Below are 19,068 nucleotides of genomic sequence, written 5' to 3'. Positions count from 1 at the left end.
CGCTCCGATCATGGTTCGTTTTTGTCTCCAAACAGAGTGGTTTGTATATGGCGTTTTTATTATATTAAAATGATGACAAAAAGGTTACATTTTTATGCGGGGACAGGCTGCACAACTACTTACAAGTTAAGAAAGAAAATGCGCGGCTGATGTGATGTGGAACGAAGGTGCACGGGTGGCTGTCCAGACCCCAGCCCCACGCACCGCACCGTTGTGCAGCGTGTACGTGCGGCGCGCGGACTGCGGACCGGCCTGTTTGTGTTGCATCTTCAGAGAGGCACAGCACAGCAGCAGCAGCGGGCGCGGCCCCTCCCCCGGCCCGGGCTGCCAGGCCCCGCCCCGTGACGTCACGGCTGCCCGGCCGGGCTCTCCCTGCGCTGGGAAGAGAGCGGAGGCTGAGAGTGGGGATCCCGGTGCCCGCAGCACCGGCCGTGCTGTGCTGGAGACACCCCGTGCTGCGGTTCTTGCGGAAGCCACACACAGCCCGCAGGCCGGAGAGAGAGGGCCCCCAGCGGAGCGGCGACCCCTTCAGAGCCGGGCTGGACGTGCCTCCGGCTCTCCCTGCAGCAGGGCACGGGGAGCCGCAGATGCCGGTAAGTGCTGCGCCTGCTTCCTGCCTCGGAGGCCCTGGGCACCCTGCGTTGTGTAATAGGGTGAGACTCCCTGCTTGGCTCCGGGGTGGGACAGGAGCAGGGGCCACTTCTGAAAGGGGGCGCGGGCAGTTCCTGCTGCTGGGGAGGATTAGGGACCCCGGTGGATAGTGTAGATCCGCACCTCTCCCCCCACCCTGCCTCCTCGGGGACTCTTGCACGGGAAGAATGGAGCCCTCTTCTGGGGGTTACTATGGAAACACATTTAATAATGCACGTCCTCGCCTCCCATGCCATCAGTGTCCAGTGCGTGGCATGGATTGCACGGCTGTCTGTCTGCTTTGTGAATGTGCTCTGTTCACGGGCACGAAAGGGACAGGGGTGCGGTGTCTCTTACACGTGATGTGCCTTACAGCAGCTTCTGGCGTAACACCACACGGGTGTGTGTAGGGACCCTAAATGTGTCTGTTCACCCATCCAAAATATACCCTCTTGAGGGAGAGGATTTGGAGTGGGGCGGGGGGAGGAGAGATTCTGATCTGGAGTGTGCTTCCTGTGCAGAGAAATCAAAATGCAATTTTTCATTGTCAAAGAAACCTTTCCCTGTTGCCACTTTGTGTATTGTACCAATAGTAACCAGTTTATTCAAAGTAAGCATATTATCCACATGTATTATGCGTGGTATATAATATAACGATAGACAATGATGAGAGGTTTATTGCTCGCATGTTAAAGCCAGGCTCTCATCGTCTGCATGCCACCTCCCTGTGCCCTCGCCCAGGTGCGGCGTTTGCACACCGTAAACCTTGCCCACGGCAGTGAAGTTCTTCAACTTTCCAAGGCAGCGGTTCTGGAAGCTGGAGGCTTGTAAGCGTGCACGGACACACGAACATTTGTATATATGTATATATATTTTTAGTTTCTTGCTTACTCGATGATCAGTGCATTATGTCATAATACAGCATCTCTTGCTATACAACTCTCAAAGGGCATCTAAGCTCTGAACAGTGGTCCAGCTACTCTGGCTAATGCCCAGCTACATTCTGCAGATGGTGATGGACTGCGAGCACCTTACCTTCATGGGGCATCCTATTGACAAAGCTCACGGTATACAAAGCAGAAATACCCAACCAGAGTGACAGTCGGTCGTGCTGGGGTGAACCATCTCTTTGCGGACCCCTTTCCTCCAATACCCCTAGCTATCAGAATCCCGATACCTAGGAAGAGATCCCGCTCTGGTGCTTTTCACCGCTGTTTCTTGTCCCCCCCAGCATCCGCCGTTTGCTTTGTCTGTGTACTTACATTCATAAAGCCGCCGCGAGTGTCTGCACACCACATCATTAGCCGTGATTGGCTGCAGTGTGTTTACAGCGCGAGGTGAATGGGATCTCTGATTCTCGACAGCTCATTCAGTGAAGTCCTTCTTCTATGCAGACAGTGTTGAGGTGTGAGATGGAACTTCTCTTCCACTGCTTCCTTTCGTGGCACTGGTTTACATCCATGGGGCCCTTCACCCTGGATAAGATCGTTTCCTAATTGTTAGGATCTCTTTATGTTAATGATGGTTTTAACAGCTTTGTGTATACTGACCGTTTTATATACAGGTTTAGCAAAATGGCTCTGCTAATTGAATGCACCAGCGTTGGCTTTTAAAATGCTAATATGTTCTGTAATCACAAAGAGGTTTTACTGTTATAGCACCTACATAGTTATCGCAGACTCGCACTGTGATTATCTGCATGCTTTCTTGGGTTATGCCTGTGCTCCTGGGTCTCTGCGCCTGCTTGTGAGGTTTGGTTCTGCCACCTGCACACTCTCCTTTGCTGGTTCCCACCCAGCACGTTCCTTGTAGGAGTCCACACCATGCTATCCCTGACTGTCACTCTCCCTCGGCGGTGCCAACCCACACTCTCCCTTCAACGTGCCTACCCCATGGACTCCTGTGCCAGTCATTCTCACTATTTATGGTTTTGGCTACCCCATGATCTCTTATGGTCATGGGCTAGCCATGTTCTTTTGCTCCTGGCTGCTTCATGCTTTCCCTTAGTTTGCTTGACCAATCTTTCCTTCACCTTTAGTGGTTGATGGTGCTTATGCTTTCCATTGTTGTGCACGTATCACTCTCCTCTGAGGTCATGCAAGAGTTAGAAGCATTTCAGCTAATTTGAAAGCACCTCAGCAAAAGAGCAGAACACAGTTGGCTATTCATGCACAAAAGAAAATCACCGCAAGGTGGTTTATGATACCAAGTGTGCTTTTGTGGTGTAATGAAGGTACGCATGTGTCTTGCATGGGGTGTAGGATAGCATGATTGCAAATACCCTTGTAGAGAATGCTTCTTTGGGATATAGAATTCTTTGGGATATAGAACTGGATGGTTGCATCTCTGTCAGGAGCTAGAAGGTGGTATTGTTGAGTGCTTGGATCTGATGAGGAGAAAAAAGGGGTGTGTAGTTTAGAAGAATGAACGTCAGTTTTTGCTGTTGGGGAGTATAATTCCTTCAAGCTGTGAGGAGTGGTTGATGCTTTACCCAGAAAGTGTTTACTTTAATCAGGGCTCCTTTCATGCTCCTTTTACAATTAACTTATGCGTGTGTTTCATGGCAAAGCATGGATTATGGCGTGGTCAGCTAAGTTGTGCCAGTTGTCGCTTTGTAAATCATGCACATATGGGTCCTTGAAGGCTAAAATAATAACAAAAAGCTCTAAGTATTGGGAACACCATTCTCAAACCATTTCTCAAGCAGTAGGCCCATACAGAAACACTAGGTGAATGGTGCACGCTCCTGCTGTCTGCTTTTCCACACTCTCCAAGAGTCATGCGTTCCCCGGTGAGCTTGCTTACCCCACACAGTCTCCTGTGGTCATTATTACCACTCTCTCTGTTAGGTCATGTTTAACTGAAGCCAACCTATGCCGCACACTCCTGGTGTTATGCTTTTCCACTCTCCCACAGGCACTCAAGGCCACCTGTATCACACACTCTTCTATGGACAAGGTTAGTGTGTTGAAGATAACAGCTTGTGGTTTCAGATAATGTGACAACCTCTTCCACATTTTACCAGATAGTATAGTTCTTCCTGGCTCATTGAAGCATACCGTGGCTCAGTCACTGCACATCTTAGTTTTGCATAGTGCAAGACAGGTTGTCTTGTGCTCACATCAAAGCATAACCTGTTCGCTCCCAGCAGTACTACTGAAGGCATACTTCCTTGCGCCCTCTCCACCCTCAGTCTAAGCTATCTGTCTCCGAACAGCCCCATTATAATTTTGTGGAAGTTTGAATTTTCGAAAGAGGTTCACACAAGTTTTCGTATAACTTCTTTCCTTAAGTGGTTAACCCCACAGTTTCATATATTTATTCTGTGCAGTGTGCATATTACTTGGTTATCTTTAAAGAACGTTTGTTTGTGTCAGGAGCTTGGATTTGAACTAGTTCAAAGATGATAGCACCCCTTCACTTATTTTCTGTTTTCTGCAGTTCCTTGGGTATGTTTGAACGTTTCTTTAGGTGGAAAAGTAGATCACATACCTTTACCTTCAGATCAGAGGGTCCCACCTCCTCTTTCTAGAACCATTACAAATCAGTAAAGCACTTCATTTTGTGATGATTTTCAAAACCAGATAGAATCAAACAAAATGTGCATGTTAAATGCTCGGTTGTGTTATTGAAGTTGACTGAGCTTTCTCGCCGAAGCCATGAGGCTTCAGCTCTACAGCAGGCTGAAAATTAGACGCCATTAAATCTTAAAATAGAGTGAGCTGTGGTTAAAATAAAGTTAATTACTACTGTTAAGTACCGTCTTTGAGCTGAGTAGTTCATTAAATCAGAACAATGTGGTAACTGATGACTAGCTTTGTTTCTCCCCAAGTCTATGTTCAGCGGGTGAAACATTTAAAATACCCAGTTGTTAGTTACAGGTTCTTCAAAATGATAGTTATTACAACCAACAGAAATAAGTTTGTGTCATGCAGGTGCACACACAGTGGGGTTTCCCCTCGCACGTGTGTGCCTGGCCACTTCAGCAAGTGTCAAATAAAAATTAAATCAAATTAGGTGTTTGTTAAGCGCGACTACTCACCGTAAGGGTCTCAAGGCGCTGGAGGGGTGGAGGAGGATTCGCAGGTTCCAGTCCATCAAGAAGGGGGTCTGTCGAAGAGCCAGGTTTTGAGGTTTTTTGTGAAGATGGGGAGCGATGTTATCTGTCTGACGTGGAGCGGAAGGTCGTTCCAGGCACTGGCCGCACGGAAGGAGAAGGAGCGACCTCCCGATCTGGTCTTTCTGATGCGGGGGACCACGGCGTAGGAGAACTGGGCTGATCGTAGGGTCCTTTGGGGTGCGTGGAATTTGAGTCGGCTGTTCAGGTATGCTGGTCCGGTATCGTGGAGGGCCTTGTGAGCGTGGGTTAGCATCTTGAAGGTGACTCTAGCTTCGATGGGGAGCCAGTGGAGTGTGCGCAGGTGCTGAGAGATGTGGCAGTGGGTTGGCAGGTTGAGGACCAGTCTTGCGGTGGTGTTTTGGATGTTCTGTAGCTTGCGGGTGAGGTTTTTGTTTATTCCGGCATAGAGTGCGTTGTTGTAGTTGAGCATGCTGGTGACTAGGGCGTGAGTGACGGTCTTTCTGCGTTCGAGGGGGATCCATTTGAAGGTCTTACGTAGGAGGCAGAGGGTGTGGAAGCAGGAGGACGAGACGGAGATGATCTGGCGGTCTATTTTGAGCTCTGAGTCCAAGATGATTCCCAGGTTGCGTGCGTGGTCCGTGGGGTTGGGCAGGCGGGCCATTCAACAGACAAAGTAGCTGCCATTCTTTAGGGGCGCAGCTGGCACCAGGGTTAACTAGATGCAAGGGATACCAATGATAATGATGACCGTGCCAGATGAAGATAAAATCTTTGGCATCGTTTATTTGCTGGCATATTCTGTTTCTCAATCAGTGAATAAAACCTCATTAGTAAAAAATAAATTACTGTTTTAAAGAAGACCATTATTGACATAAAAAGTAATCAAACATTTCATCAACAGTTTTTCAGAAAGAGATAACTCAGCCCAGGGCCGGCTTTAAAACAGTTGGCGCACAGTGCGATAATAATTTTGGGGGCACCCCCCATGACCTCCTCCACGGATTTCCCACCGACCACCTGGCAAAAGTGCCCGTCATCTCTCCTCCATAACCTCTCTCTCACATACCTTTAATTTGTTTTAAGCACTGGTAAAGGCTGACTTTACTAATAACGATGTATATCTACCCAAACAAACTCTTTTCAGCAACATTAGGAATAGATAATGAAGCACTAGGGGAAACAAACCACGTCCTAACGCATTTTATGCAGTTTACATGCTGCTCTTTGATTATAGTGGGTAACAGTCACTGTTCTATATTAGGGTTGTATCTTATGTACTGCGGTGACAAAAAGATCTTTGTGGCAAAAGCAGTAATCCACTCAGCTATCCACATAAAATACAGATCTGTGATCTGCACAGTAAGAGTTATTTGCAGCAGGCATATTAACCCTATGCACTACTTTATGCCGAGTCAAAACTGGTACTAGACAAAACTCTGACCTCTCTCTCTCAAGCAGGAACATTATCACATGAGTTATCTTGACATTTTTTATGCTGCCTGAAAACCTGACGTACAAGTAACTCTGCAGCAGGTGCTTTTAAATCATAAGTTATTGCTAAACACAGAGCCCTCTATCTGACAAGGAGAATGGCCATTTTCTTTACTTATATTAGGACCGATGGCACCCTTTATGCATCATTGACCATGGCAACAGGGAGCTGAGTGCGCCCACTGTTGTCTTCTGGCTCTCAGGGGCTGCTGCTTGTCATCTTTCCGGTGCACCCACTTCTGTCGGCCGTCTTTCCGTAGCACCTACTGCTGCCTGCTGGCTCTCCAGTGCACCCACTGCTGCCTGCTGTCTTTCCGGTGCGCCTACTGCTGCTTGCCTTCTCTCCGGTGCACCCAGTGCTGCCTGCCGTCTCTCCGGTGCACCCAGTGCTGCCTGCTGTCTCTCCGGTGCGCCCAGTGCTGCCCGCCGGCTCAGGTGCGCCCAGTGCTGCCTGCTGGCTCAGGTGTGCCCAGTGCTGCCTGCCGGCTCAGGTGTGCCCAGTGCTGCCTGCCGGCTCAGGTGTGCCCAGTGCTGCCTGCCGGCTCAGGTGTGCCCATTGCTGCCTGCCGGCTCAGGTGTGCCCAGTGCTGCCTGCCGGCTCAGGTGTGCCCAGTGCTGCCTGCCGGCTCAGGTGTGCTCAGTGCTGCCTGCCGGCTCAGGTGTGCTCAGTGCTGCCTGCCGGCTCAGATGTGTCCAGTGCTGCCTGCCGGCTCAGATGTGTCCAGTGCTGCCTGCCGGTTCTCCGGTGTGCCCAGTGCTGCCAGCCGGCTCTCCGGTGCGCCCACGGCTGCCAGCCGGGTCTCTGGTGCGCCCACGGCTGCCTGCCGGCTCTCCGGTGCGCCCATGGCTGCCTGCCGGCTCTCCGATGCACCCACAGCTGCCTGCCAGCTCTCCGATGCGCCCACGGCTGCCTGCCGACTCTCCGGTGTGCCCACTGCTGCCTGCCGGCTCTCAGTTGCGCCCCCTGCTAAGTTGTGCCCACTGCTGCCTGCCGGCACTCAGTTGCGCCCACTGCTGCCTGCTGACACTCAGTTGCGCCCACTGCTGGCTGCCAGCACTCAGTTGCGCTTACCGCTGGCTGCCGGCTCTCCTGTGCACCCACTGCTGCCTGCCAGCTCTCAGTTGCGCCCACTGCTGCCTGCCGGCTCTCAGTTGCGCCCACTGCTGCCTGCCGGCTCTCAGGTTGCACCCACTGCTGCCTGCCGGCTCTCAGGTTGCACCCACTGCTGCCTGCCGGCTCTCAGTTGGGCCCACTGCTGCCTGCCGGCTCTCAGTTCCGCCTGCTGCTGCTTGCCGGCTCCCACTTACATCCACTTCTGTCTGCCGGCTCTCCGTTGCATCCACTGCTGCCTGCCTGCTTCCAAGGTGCAGCTGTGGCTCATGGAGCCTGTAACAGAGAAGTTTGACACTTAGATGCAGTTGCTGCCTTGAATATCAATAGAACTGCACGTATTTTGCTTTGCAGTCTGAGTAAATCTCTATGTGGACTCGTTACTTTAAGGTGCTGTTTCCCTTTTCAGGTCAGCGAAGGCACGTTGGCTACTTTCCTTAGTAAAACATCATGGGCAACCGCTCCAGATTCCAATGTCAGCCTCATAAAGCGCAGAGAGTGCTTCAGAAGCAGAGGCCAGTTGTGACTCAGTATTCTTTGTGAACACTGAAACATCACAAAGGCAATTCAGTTTAGAGTAAGCATGCACTTGGTAAATCTCACGTATTGAAACATGCTTCTGACTTGAATCGCTGCCTTGTTCTTGTTAATTTACTACAATCTTCAAAATGTATCAGGCACGCAGGTGGTGGAAGAGGCAACGGTGCGCATGAGGTACTGTTTAAAGCTGCCACAGATGCAGAAACAGTGTGTACCTGCTAATGTATCCAATTTTTAGTGGCCTGTTATGTGCTCGTTTTATACTGATTCGGTTGAATAAACTGCGTGGTGCAATAACACATTTTCACTGTTTTTGTTTTGCACCAGTGAACAGGACAAAATAGGCCACAATGTACTAAAATGATGTTAGCTCATTTTCTAGAATGTTTGCATTGTTTTTGCGCTCTGTTTCACCGACAGCAAAGTTAAATTGTAAAATCCATTTGCGATAGAGCTGGGTGCTTGCCTTGGAATATGCACAGCCTTAAAACCAGTGCAGTAAAGACTAGGGCCCGTTTTTAGGCATTGTCTGTGATAGCACATGCTTGTGAGACTACTGTATACAACAAGGGGCTTGCAGCTCGCCCATTGCTTACCATTCGTTCGCTTCTCTGTCACTCTTCTTTGGTGCCTTATAAATGGCCAGCGCTGGCATAGCATCACTTCCTTTACGTGTTGTGTAGCATGAACCAAGCACAGATTGACTCAATTTAATTAGTGTCCGTCTGCTGCTCGTTCTGAGATTCAGGTACTGTTATTCTTCACCCCTCCGACTCCCTCTTGTTTTCCCCTCTTTGCTCCCCCACACACTCCCTCCCTCTCTGTTGCCCCCATTTCCTCCAGCCAGCAAAAAACCAAAAAAAAACAAGCCACGTACGTCACAGCGGTTTTTGAAAAAAGTTTCAGCCATTTTGTACAGCAGCTGCTGTGCAACATGGCTGAACGTTAAAATAAAAATGCTGCGACAATGAGCATTGCTGCATCATAGTGTTTTTTAAGAAATAACTATAAGGCATGTTGCACAACAGCTGCTGCACAACATGGCTGAAATAAAAAAAATAAAAACCGTATGACCAGGCCAGCATTGATCGCATCATTATTCTTCTAATTTTCTTTACTTTCACCCATGTTGGACAGAGGCTGCCCTGCCATGCGCAGCATGGCTAAGAAAACACTTACAAAGCCAATAGGTCTCACATAGGTGAAACATATTGACTTTGCCAATACTCGTTAAGCCTGCAGCAGGGTCTAAAGGGAGTCCAAAATATTGTATCATTTTTTATTTTACGTGTTAGCCAGTTCCATTTGCATTCATTTTGCTCCACCCGTTTAGGTACCTTGGTCTCCTGTTCTTAGAGAGTACTTTATTTTGTCCTTTAAATCGGAGCAGTCTGTCTGTGAAGCACAAGTACCACAGTTGCACGTTTTATTCACTCCTTAGGCAGTTTCTATTTGGGAAGGGTCATGTAAATGGTTTCTCAAAAATACACTTCCTCTGGGCTTGACCTTTGTATAGATTAGGCTTTTTATCATGCATGGAGAATGTTAACCCCTCCTTCAGGCTTTTCCTGACCACTTTCCGACCCGAGTGAGAGCTGGAGGTCGCCCAGAAGCTGTGGGTCGAACAGAACGTTTAGTGTCTTATCTCGATGATGCATGTGGGCTGGTTGAGGTCATTGCACATTACGCTTCCTCTTAGAGAATGTAAAATTGATTTCAAAGTTAGCAAAAACCTAATATTTTCACGGCCAGTTCCTAAATCAAATGATTCAACATGGCTTATTTTTTACCAAGGACCTGTTTCATTAGCTGCTAAATGTATGTCACGTATTCTGGTAAATATGTCTTTTAAATATAGACAAATACATTAGCAGTTTTGTCCTTCTCCTGATATGATCATGTCTCGGAGTGAATGGATCTGTATATATTTCAGTGAATTCTCCCATAAAAGGTCCAAGGAAGACTTCAGCGTTTGTCAGAGAAAATGCTCTTCTAGTAGCTGATAAGGCACGCAGTTGAGGCCTAACCTCAAGCAGTGATACTATAGAAGACTAGTAACCATGGAAAGACCTTAAATACCATGCCCTTTGATCAGCCATTTGCTCACCGTTTGGCCTAAAAGGCAAGGTGCCATATGCTTTGCTGTGCAAGTAGGGAAGGTCTCCAGAATCTGCCACAGGTATAGGGTGCTCCTTTAGAGGGATCCTTGTAATTCCAGGATCAGTGCTATATACGTGGTGCTAGGGCTGCTCTTTTGCCATGATGGAGCACTAAAAAAACTCCATAACCAAACATTTGTGCTTCCAATGGCAACACGTGTATACATTTAGAATGCCGTTTTCTTGATGACGCATGGCAGACCCTTGCAAAGCACTATAATTGTCATCTTTAAAATAGAACAGGCTCTTATTGCAATGGCAGTAGTTGAAGGCCATCAGCAGCACACTTAAGAAATTGCCCCATGCCAACCCTCATCTCTAAGAAATAGTCCTTTTATCAAATAGTAAACAGTGGTGTCGTGGTGATAAAGATCATCATATCACACAGTAGAGGCCATGTCCGTCTACATCACTTTCTGCCTCTGAAAAGAAGGGACAATATACACTAACTTGATTATGTACCATGCATTCTGCTGCTTTGTTCACATGTTTAATGTATGGTCAGTTGTTGACTCCTTACCAAAGATACCATTAGGTTTGTAGTTCTACATCAAATGATCTGCTTTAAAGTCCATGCAGTGTGCCAGATGTTTGGGAGTACCTTTGGTTCCCCTTACAGTTTATGGTGGCAGTGCTGTGGTGGCCCTTGATGTGTGGTGGACGCTCATATCGTAGCACCACCGAAGGGGGTGGTACTTTACCATGTGAGGTCCAGCTTGACTCTTCAGTCTTCATTGGGGTGAGGTGATACAAAGCATACATGGGTAACGTTGGACATTAGACTGGCGAAGTTATTTAACCTTCAGAACATTGCTTATGTAATCTGGGCCCAGGTCGTCCTAAACTATACGGGCTTGCAAAAGAGGGACACAAACTCCGGCCTTCTGCATCTGGGAGTGTGCCTCCGTCATCTGGACTCCATACATCCACACTGGACTCCTCGTCTTCTGCGGGATGGTCTGACAACTACGCAAAGGAGCACAAGTTGATGGAGACCAGAAATGTAGAATATGAAGGATTACCACCGGCCTTTGTGTTATGTATGGTAACAGAGATTTGTATTTCACTGTATTGCCATTAGTATGGCAGGGCGCCTTTGTGCCCAGATCTCGAGGAGGATGTCACAGTTTGAAGTCTGCCTTCTATTTCAGAATGTGCGTCAGCTCCTGAGAATGTGTATATTGCATATCTACCACTGGAATTTCTTCTAGGGAATAGTGACAACTTCACAGAAGAAAATGCTGACCCAGAAGCACTAACATTCATTACTCCAGGGGAGAAATAACTGGGCTTTGACCTGGTTTCTTGACGCCCATTCGCTTGTGAAAGCAAGACACTGTTTCATTTCGTTCCTCCTAATAAACAGATCCAGCTAGAGTAAAAAAGCGTGGCAGCTCACGTTCTCATTCTAGTTTGCAATGTATTTATATTACGTGGTTGCACTTCTATAGGAATGTTGTACATTAATGTAGGATACGAAGAACATTCCAGCCTTCCTCTAGCTTCGAAATTATTTAAAAAATGCGTAAAGGCGAATATTGCTGAAGAATACAGGCTCGGTTAGGCATTTTCCACTGTTTGTCCTTTATGTACAGGCGTCTTTTGGGCACTAGGATATAACGGTTAATGAGAGACACATATCTTGTTTTTTGTAGATCTGAACTAAGCTGTTGATATTTGGTAAATGTTTTTGACAATACAACTCAATGTTAGTGGCACCACAAGTTTGAAATGCAAGAATTGCTAATCATCTCCTTCTTTTTCCTTTGTTTTCCGATACTTAGCGCTAACGCCAATGAGGCATGGACGTAACCTGATCACTTTCATCCCCTAAGAACCGCTGCAATTGTTCACAAATGCTTATTTCTGCGCAAAACTCCCTCGAGAGGAAGATGGACGAGTCCGCGCTGTTGGATCTCTTGGAGTGCCCAGTTTGCCTGGAGCGCCTCGACGCAGCCGCCAAAGTCCTGCCCTGCCAGCACACCTTTTGCAAGCGATGCTTGCTGGGCATCGTGAGCTCGCGCAACGAGCTGCGCTGCCCCGAGTGCAGAACCTTGGTTGATTGTGGGGTGGATGACCTTCCCAGCAACATCTTGCTGGTCCGGCTGCTGGACGGCATCAAGCAGAGGCCGAGGAAGGCTGGCAACGGTGGCAATGGCACCAATTCACTAAGGACTCATGGGGGTACCGCAGCAAGCTGTGGCGGAAAAGATCTTCAGTGTCCTCAAGGAGGACAGCCAAGAGTGCAAGCATGGAGTCCTCCCGTCAGGGTATGTACCTAGTAGAGTCTATGTGCATATTTTGAGGTATAAGTATCTAGTAAAGCCTATTTGCATGTTTTGAGGTACAAGCAGGAGATTTGAAAGTGGGGGGAGGATATTGTTTCCAGGGTTTTTCTAGGGTGCGTGCGGCCTACCGTTCTATGGCAAATGCTCTTTTATCATGCAGTGCCTTTTTTGGTCCCATTCCTTGATGTTTTGTTGTGCTGCTACTGTCAGTGAGCTCAAGCTGTTGGCACTCCATTAACACATGTGAGCAAACCGCTTTCTAATTGAACGCCTGTGTCTCAACTGCCCACATGGGTTTCATTTTGCTTTTCTTGCCTTCTCAAAATGTGCCTCCCAAGTTCATTCAACAGAGGTTCCATCTCCGCGAAGTTGAAAACGTGGACCTTTTTAGCTACTTGTTGATTATCTTGTGCTTCATGCGACTGCAGGATTAGGTGCACACTAGTGACCTAGCGGAACACTGTGATTGTTGATTGAGTGGGACTTGGGTTGTTGGGTTGCTGTGCTACTGTTTTAGTGGTGCACTTTGGATGTCCCTGTAGCTGTGGTGAATATAAATTGACATCATAGTCCTGTTTTCCTTTGAGTGAGGTTAGTAAGAACGTTGTTCCGTATCTGGACGAATACTGCTGTATAACATGAAAGAAATCTCAGTGGTTCCTGCTCTGTAGTAGGCTGGTTTCTTCCTGTTAGTAAATAGACCAAGCGGTCCAAAATCTGATTCCCCTACTCTCAATACTGCCCCTCCAATGAAACCTTTGTTGTTATAGTCACTTTAAAACACTCATGAACATCGAGTTATATTCAGGGAGTGCGGCATGACAAACTGAAATCTAGAACCATTTTCAGTTTCTCAGCACCTCTGTCCTATGATTTATGACAAGGGGCTTTTGGGGGACACACACAAAAATGCCACTCCTGGGAACCAGGCCACCCTTTATGAAACATGAAGAGGATAAGCATTGGCTGACAAAAAACAGAATTTGGTTCGAAATTGAGTGACCTAAGAGATTGGTATGTTTAGACGGGCTGAGCGCCTGGATGAGGGTGGTTCTCTCTGAGATGGAGTGGTAAAATCTAAGATTAACTATACTAGTATAAATAAGTTGGAGTTGAACCCATAATTCATAATCAGGAGGGAGGTGAGGGGGGCGTATGAGACCGAAACAGGTTGTAGAAAAGGGTCCTGAAGCACTTGCATGACACAATCGATTTGCCCCTGGGACAAGAAGCACAACAAGGTTGGTATTTATACTGTTTTGCACACCCTTTTAAGAATAAATAGAGCCCAAGGATGTCAGTCCTCTGCCAGAGGTAAAAGATTGGACAGTGTGATTTCACAATTGGCTAATTTGTAGATGGCAGACATGGCGCAATCAGCATCCCGTATTTTTAACGCGTAGGAAAGGCCTTGTCCTGTAAAGGCATAGTCAAGTTGATGAGGCCAACCTGCCGCATCCGAGTACATGGTGCTGTTCTTGCAGCTGTTTGGTGAGTCTGGAGCACTGCTGTTGGCAGTTACAGCGCCCCGCAAACCCCACCACCCCCCTGACTGTAAGAGACTGACAGTAAATAAGGAGGTAAGCGTGTGTACTGTGAGTGTAGGAGTTGACTTTTAGCACAAGAGGGAAACTGGCTGGAAAGCATGAAAACAGTACAGGAGTATTGGGGAGAGTTGTACTTTAATCAACTCTTGGGGAGGGGTGACCTATGGGAGTTTTAGGAGCAATGCTATTTGGATCATAGTAGGTAGACTAGGCTACGTGATTACTACAGTATATCATTTTATGGTGGCCAGAGACACAATGCAGTGCAGTTGATGTCAAAGTCTCAAGCTGATTATCTATGTATGTGTTTACTATGTATAAGCCGCTTTCAACATACCACTCATCCTTGAAATGGTAGGAATATATCATTTGTTTGTTTGTGTAGAAATATCACTTGGATTCAGTGCTTACATGTTATTATGTATGCAACCAAATACTAGATGAAGATATTTGGATTGCAATGTAATAATCATTTCAGGCAAAAATCCGTACATACCTGGACAAGATGAGATGTTTATAACTAGAAATGTTCTAACATTTTTTCGGAGCTTTAAATAAAGACCAACGTTCTAGGTGTCGAGTACCATCCTAGACAGAAAATTCTTGTTTGGAATTCTAAAACTTTTTTTTTCTTGCATTTGCGAAGGACCTTGTTAGTAACCTGTACAGTGCTGCTATTAATATGAAAAGTGTCAGTGGGGGGTTGGATTAAAAGACTAGAGAGGTTGTGAATGAATGAAGTCCGCTTTTGTCCTGTTCGGGTGGTGATACAGCTTCAGCTGTGTTAAATTTCACTGCCCTTCTTTCCTTTAGCATCAAGACAATTCATTAGCAAGACCCGTGTTAATCTATTCCTTTCAGTCTGCCTGTTTTTTGCAGCTGATAGATCTGCACACGTCACACTTCCATTGTTCCGGAAGGCTGTGCGCAAGTCACCGGAGCAGGTATTGTTTGTTACTGTGGTGACTAGACGCTGTAAGTAAACACTATGCCAACACATACTGTTGAATACTGTGTAGTGCGTACAGCGCAGAGTGAATATTCATGCTACCAGGCTAGGGGTTCAGAATGCTTTAACTGGAAACTGTTTTTGTGGTGGACTTGTAATTGTCTACCACCAATTAGTTCTAATAGGTCTCATAACATTCGCGAAACCCACGTCCAGTTCTTGTACTTAAGTAGTAGTCGCCTCACCACAGAGCTGTTACAGTACTGATGTATGAATCTGTGCAGGTGTGCTGTAACCACAGCTAAATTCCCAGTTTACATATTTACAATAATCTTAATTTTGTTCAATGTTTTGTTGTCATGTGTCTGGTAATGCTAATATTATTCCTGTATTGGGTTCCTGAAGTGTCTCAGTCTCCCTACGGAAATCAGCGCACTTTACAGCGCTGTTGACACAACCCGCGTGCCTAGTGAGCTACCCTTAGGAAATTTCAGACAGTGTGGTATTGGTTTGAAATTAGTAAACCCCGCATTTGGCTTTCAACGCCCGTTTTTTTGGCATTCAACCCACTACCCATGTTTAAGAATTCTTTTGATTGATAACTTGTAAACAACTTTTTTTTCTCTTTTTCATTTTTTCAGGAAGGTTTTGGGGTAGGATCGTTATTTGGAGCTCTGCACAAGACAATGTAGTATCAGGTGCACATACTATTTGCACCCAGTTTTGCATATCACATTTATTACTTTAACTGATCAAAATTCTCCGAGCATTTTGCAACCCCCAATTCCTCCGGGTTCATAGCTGTGCTGATGAGTAGGTGCTCAAAACTGGTCAAAAAACAGTTGTACACGTTATTCCCCGTTGCACTGGGGGGGGGGACCATTCGAAATATGGTAAAAAAAAAAAGCCTACTGATGAAATGCTTTCATATAAGTTACCAAAAAACTACAAAGTGGGGGCTCTAATCAGTATGGCTGAGCCAATATCCAGAAAAACAAAGTGAAAATGCCAGTACTGATGCAAAAGAATAATTAACAAATGTTTAAACACAGAACCTGAAGGAGTAATTCAAGACTGGGAGCTGATTAGTAGCTTTTATTATTTTGTTCAAAAGAACAGCTATATTTTAGAAAAACTTGTTCAAAAAGGTAGACAATATTACATGCTAAGTACAAAAATAAGAGATAAGGGAATCTTTCATCATATCAAACATGTCACAAGCATACAACATTCAACCATTCAGGAACAACAAGAAATTATAACGTGTGCAATATATTACAGTGACCAATATTTACAGTGAACGAACAGGCACAAGAATGCTGGAGAAGGCCACGGTCTGCAAAGTATTTTGGAGGGTATTACTAAAAAATTATATATACGAAAAGTACATTCCTTAAACAAATTCAGATATTCTCAGTTTTTTTGTTAAAGAAAAATGAACAAAGTAATGTACAAAGAGTAGTGATAAGTTGCTTATCACTACTCTTTGTACATTACTTTGTTCATTTTTCTTTAACAAAAAAACTGAGAATATCTGAATTTGTTTAAGGAATGTACTTTTCGTATATATAATTTTTTAGTAATACCCTCCAAAATACTTTGCAGACCGTGGCCTTCTCCAGCATTCTTGTGCCTGTTCGTTCACTGTAAATATTGGTCACTGTAATATATTGCACACGTTATAATTTCTTGTTGTTCCTGAATGGTTGAATGTTGTATGCTTGTGACATGTTTGATATGATGAAAGATTCCCTTATCTCTTATTTTTGTACTTAGCATGTAATATTGTCTACCTTTTTGAACAAGTTTTTCTAAAATATAGCTGTTCTTTTGAACAAAATAATAAAAGCTACTAATCAGCTCCCAGTCTTGAATTACTTCATATAAGTTAGGCATTTCAGCACTGAGAATGTGGCCGTATGCTTTTTTTTTTTTTTTTTACATAAACAGTGCTTGTATCCCGCCTCCATTTCCATGTATTTTCCTGTACAACATTTCTTGTTGAAATGCTTTGAGATGTGTGCCTAATTTATTTTCCCTTCACTAGATGTCCAGCTTGCCTCAGTGGCCGTGATGGGGCGGTTTCTGCTTTGCTGTGCAGGCATGGTCCCCAGTTTTGAGTGGGTCCCTGTGGGCGCTGCTGCTCACCCGTCCCCGTGGGACAGTACCCTCAAGGTCACCTTTATTTAGAGTGCAGGGTCGCCCCGTACTAAGGAGCCCTGGACGACACCGGAAACTGTATTCTGCTATGTGGTGCTGCTCACGGACCTCTTCCGGGTCACCGGGTGCCTAATATCAACGCCCTGAGCATGCCAAAAGCAAACATACGTAGCCCTTCCGTGTGCCTTTTAAAACCCGTTTAAGACTTGAAAACCCGGCGAGAGAGCTTGCTTAGCAGAGGGATTGATTTATCGACACAAGCCAGAAAGTCCTGCGCTATCTTCTGATCCTGCCTGCGGGCCAGATTAGATTTTACTTGGAGATTTCAGGTGCGCCTTTAATGAAGCCGGCGCAGACATAGCTGCTGGCTACGTGCAGCAATTGCCTTCGTCTTCTGGATGACACTGTGAAATTACCTGCGGAAGGAATGCATTGTGTCCGGAGACAGCGTATAAGCAGCCCCCGTTTATAAGCGCTCCCCGCCACCCCCAACAAATCACTTCGGTGCCTTTTCAGTCAATCGTCTGCAGTTTTAATTTCCTCTGCCTCTGAGACTGTCGGTGACTCACGCCTGCTACTTTAAACCCCTACTGTTTGTAGGAAGCCACAATGCTGGAGGCAGACGGGGCTGGAAACTGTAGTTCACTAGTTTCTGTGAGACTGAGCTATTGGGGAGGCAAGATGGCGAAAGATGGTCCCTACACGTCTCGATAAGAAACATGCAGAGTTTTTTTAAACCTGTCCTGATCTGGCAGAATCAAGACAACCCTCTTGAATTTGTGTGTCTTTAGGCCTCTTGCATGTGCTGCATAGTTTAAGCAGATCAACGTTGCCACTGCTTTTTAAAGTCACTGCTGCCACAAAGTAACCCCACACTGTTGTGCTCTGTCAAATGTTTCGTGCAAATGAGAACGCACTGCAGCAAAATGTGCCTCTCTCTTGATTTAGGTAGACTCCTATTTGGTTTGCTTACTGGACCCCTGTGCTGAACTACAAATCAGTTTCTGGTGGATGGAGAGAGCAAGTAGTCACCTCAGCTGGACACAAACCAACTGGTTATGATCGAAGGGTAACTAACTTAAGGCCTTTATATGCAGAATTGGCACTCCCTTCTTTACATGCGTCCTCAAATAGCATTCTTGGCAAGTTTAGCTCCTCCCGCCTTGACTGCGGCTTGTCTGGCTAGGCTACCTGCATAGTGCAAACAATGCAAACTGCATCAACAGTGTTGGCCGGTGGAACAAAGAGGACATTCTCTAGCTCGCTGATCCTGGCTCCTATTCATCAGCCGCTGGTGCATTAGTGTACAAAGTCTACAGAGACCTTTACACAGCACATCCATCATATCACAGCCCATCTTTAGCTTTTGCTAAATTCCTTAATTTAACTAGTAACTCAGTGACATCCCTCGGGGGCCGAGGAGCCACCCTTAGTGGCAAAGACTGCTTAGTAGAGCTCTCCACTTTGAACTCTGTGGGAAACGAAGCACCACTTATTCTTTTGGGCTAAGCCTAAGACTCCGCTGTTTCCCATGCTCACTAACATGCTTCACAACACTTTAGACCGTATCGTATCCCACACAGCCTGACCAGTGGTTAAAGCACCCTAAGTGAAATATTAAACTAACACTTCCCAAAAGCGCTGCAGTGCCATACTAATAACTACTAGCCCGGTGTCACAACTGATGTGTACTGTACACTGTATGCATTTGCTCTCATCCAATTGTACTTGATAACCTTATGCTTATTTGCAGTAATTTGCTGTGAAGTGATCAGAGTTGCCTGTTTAGCGCTACATAACACAGCAGAAATAAAAAAATACAAATTACATTTGAGCCAAGGCAAATCAGTAGAACGTTGCATTTGTTTGCAGCCCCGCCCCCCAAAATGGCAGATTCTGTTCTAATACGATTGCGCTACAAATTAAGGTAAAGCTGTGTGACATCAAAATCTGCTGCCAAAGAACAGTCATTTTGCTTCTGTGAGCAGATTCCAATTCTTCACAAAGATCTAGTCCCAATATCTTATCAGTACTAGACAGATGACATGTGACGTCACATTGTTTATCATCCTCGGTCAAAGTTTTAAGCAGTTGTCAACGTGTAAGCTTCTT

At 46.1% G+C, this 19,068-nt stretch overlaps 1 protein-coding gene across 4 annotated transcripts in view; it reads left to right on the top strand.

The window, feature by feature from the left end:
* The first annotated feature begins 351 nt into the window (after window positions 1-351).
* Window positions 352-19,068, top strand: part of SH3RF1 (SH3 domain containing ring finger 1) — a 340,829-nt gene continuing 322,112 nt past the window's right edge. The window contains exons 1-2 of one of the 4 annotated variants that reach the window (XM_078677047.1): window positions 352-593; window positions 11,797-12,282. In XM_078677047.1, coding sequence (XP_078533173.1) covers window positions 11,869-12,282 — 414 coding nt within the window. In that variant the 5' untranslated portion in view covers window positions 352-593; window positions 11,797-11,868. The remainder of the gene's footprint in view (window positions 594-11,796; window positions 12,283-19,068) is intronic. The other 3 variants (XM_078677045.1, XM_078677049.1, XM_078677048.1) reach the window with 3 other exon arrangements.

The sequence above is a fragment of the Lissotriton helveticus genome, chromosome 2_1, assembly GCF_964261635.1.
Source record: "Lissotriton helveticus chromosome 2_1, aLisHel1.1, whole genome shotgun sequence".
NCBI lineage: Eukaryota > Metazoa > Chordata > Amphibia > Caudata > Salamandridae > Lissotriton > Lissotriton helveticus.
This window is presented reverse-complemented; position numbering and strand designations above follow the sequence as displayed.